The 2,500-nt window shown below is 42.0% G+C and overlaps 1 protein-coding gene across 2 annotated transcripts in view; it reads left to right on the top strand.

Annotated features, from left to right (window-relative positions):
- Window positions 1-2,500, top strand: part of LOC137999768 (centrosomal protein of 135 kDa-like) — a 43,223-nt gene that overhangs the window by 10,229 nt on the left and 30,494 nt on the right. For both annotated transcript variants that reach the window (XM_068845674.1, XM_068845675.1), the window contains exons 8-9: window positions 443-571; window positions 1,370-1,465. In XM_068845674.1, coding sequence (XP_068701775.1) covers window positions 443-571; window positions 1,370-1,465 — 225 coding nt within the window. The remainder of the gene's footprint in view (window positions 1-442; window positions 572-1,369; window positions 1,466-2,500) is intronic.

Genomic DNA, 2,500 nt, shown 5'->3' on the forward strand with positions numbered 1-2,500 from the left:
TAACACTTGTTAAGATCTGCTTTGCCCGTATAAGTATATTCAGTAAACCGCGCAAAAATACCTTTGAATTAGTATGCACCGTCCTTAAATGCAGTTTGAACTGAGTTAACAACTAGGAGCGACTACAGTCATTTATTGTCAGTGGTTTTGTTCCGCTGTTTATCAGTGTGGCGGGTGCCTGTCTTTACGGGGGCGTGGGGCTCATGGCTGGTTTGTCAGGGTGTGGCGGCCATCGGTGTAGTCTCCATCTTGGAGCTGGCTGCCACTACAGGGAGCTACAGGGTGTCTCAGGTACCCAACCTCCACTTAACGACGCAGTTGTTAAGTGACGCTTATCAAATTGTCTTGCATCTTATTACCTACATTTCTGGACATATCTGTGATACTCGGGCCCATTTTTCTCGTTACGTCACTGATTTGTGTTTTCAATTTTCGTCTGTAGACATTAGGTCACTTGGAAAGCATGACTCAGCTGTTGCAAGAGGAAAGAGATTTCTATAAGAGAGAATGCGAGCTGCTAAGAAATATGAAAGAAAGAAGCGCTATGATGTCTCCTCCAACAAGAGAAAGGGTAATGCGCAGAACCTGACGTTGCCTGCAAAGCAAACTTTTCCATGCGAAAGATTCTTCACGCGTTTCCGACCTTTCGTTCCGAAATTCACGCTGGAATGCGGAAAAATCTCTTCGGAGCTTTTTTTCCGAAAGGGAACGCTTGCTGCTCAGGCAACAATCGGCGGTTCTTTTTTCGTTTTGGAGTGCGCAAGGGATCGGCAAACCGACAAAACTGCGAGTTAGGGCAGGGTAATAACCAAACAACTGAGAAAGAATGCGAATGTTTAAAAAAAACCGATCAATCTGCCGACGATAACATCCAAGCATAATACTCGGCAGCGTGGCCCAGTGGTCAGGGCGTTTGCCTTCAGATTCAAAGATCTTCTGTTGCAGTTGTTGCTGAAGTTGTCCCTGATAGTCCTTCGGGCAACTTTTCGGCTACGCTTGAAAACAGAGTGTGTCTCCAACCTGTTGGGATTGTTAAAAGTTGATCTGTTTTGGGAAACTATTGTAGTTGCTTGGCGACAACTGAAAAATCAGATTGCCTAGAACTCTGGTTTTTCAGTTGTCATTTCTCTCTTCCCCATCCTTCCCACGGACGCATTACACTTTAAACATTTATTGTTGTATTTGTTCTATTCTGTTACGAGTATACCATTTGATTAGCTATTAATATCATTGGGGACAAATTACGTTCATAAGACGCCATTTTGGCACTGTAGGAAAGTTACCATGGCAACAATTTCGCGCCAGACTTAAGGAGTAATTTGTCACCTATGTTATTAAGAAATTATGATTTGTTTGTTTGTTTTTTCAGGTATCACGTGACAGCCCTAATGAAACAAATCGCTTGAGAAGGGAAAGAGACGAACTACAATCACTTGTAGAAAAATTTGAGAAGCATCTAACAGAGGTTAGCCTTATTTATGGTGAAGGTAAAGGCATCTGTAACAAAGAGCGGAGTTCAGGGGGTGTTTTATGACTCTGATTATGGAGTCTAAGAAACGACAAAGTCATTCCAAAATATAACTTAGCGCTATATATCGCAAGTATTTCTCGATTATTCCGTCTTGTTCACCTTGACACGGGCGAACTATCCTGTAACTTGATGGGTACGAATGGTTTTAAAGACAAAACAGGAAATGAATGGTTCATTTGTTATTGTCAAAACCTAAAACTTTGACGATTTCAGGTTGTTGTTTTGTGGAGTACGGCAAAGAAATGCGCGGTAATTCGTGCTGCACGTGCTGCTCGAGTATCTTCCTTTTTGAACCAATAATATTCTTGCTTAGTGGCGTTGCCGTAGCCGTAGCCGTAGCCGTAGCCGTCGTCTTTGCTTAAGGACAGTGCCCACTATTGTTATTGGGCATACGTTCTGCGCATCTCGAGATACTCGGATTTTATATCGGCGGTGCTTATTAATACAGGGATATTTTTGCGCGGTTCAAAACTATGCAGAGAAAGCAGAACTTAGCAAGTGCTCTTGGTATCCAAATAGAAAATTGGGGGTAACCATGCATTCTTCAGAGATAATTAAGCTTCAGTTTGGAATAGGACGCCATACATTGCCTTTTTACAAATGTTGTTGATTAATTAACTTTTCATTTTGGATTTCAATAACACTTGTTAAGATCCGCTTTTCCAGCATAGTCAGTAAACTGGGCAAAAATACCTTTGAATATCATTGGTTAAAAGAGCATAAATAATCGTGCAGCACGGATGTTAGCAAATATGTTAGCGACGACGTGAAATCACCTAATTTGAGGTTTTGACGACAAAGTACGCATGCAACATACACTGTACCTTGCGAGCAGTTGGTTTCTCCTACGCTTCCAGAGAGAGAAACCACTGCGAGCAACAGTTAGTTTCTTTGAGTGAGCCGCCGTCCAGTGCCAAGGACGAATACATTAAATTTGAACCGGTAAAACGAGTTAGAAAACTTGTTTTG

This window comes from Montipora foliosa, chromosome 4 (assembly GCF_036669935.1).
Source record: "Montipora foliosa isolate CH-2021 chromosome 4, ASM3666993v2, whole genome shotgun sequence".
NCBI lineage: Eukaryota > Metazoa > Cnidaria > Anthozoa > Scleractinia > Acroporidae > Montipora > Montipora foliosa.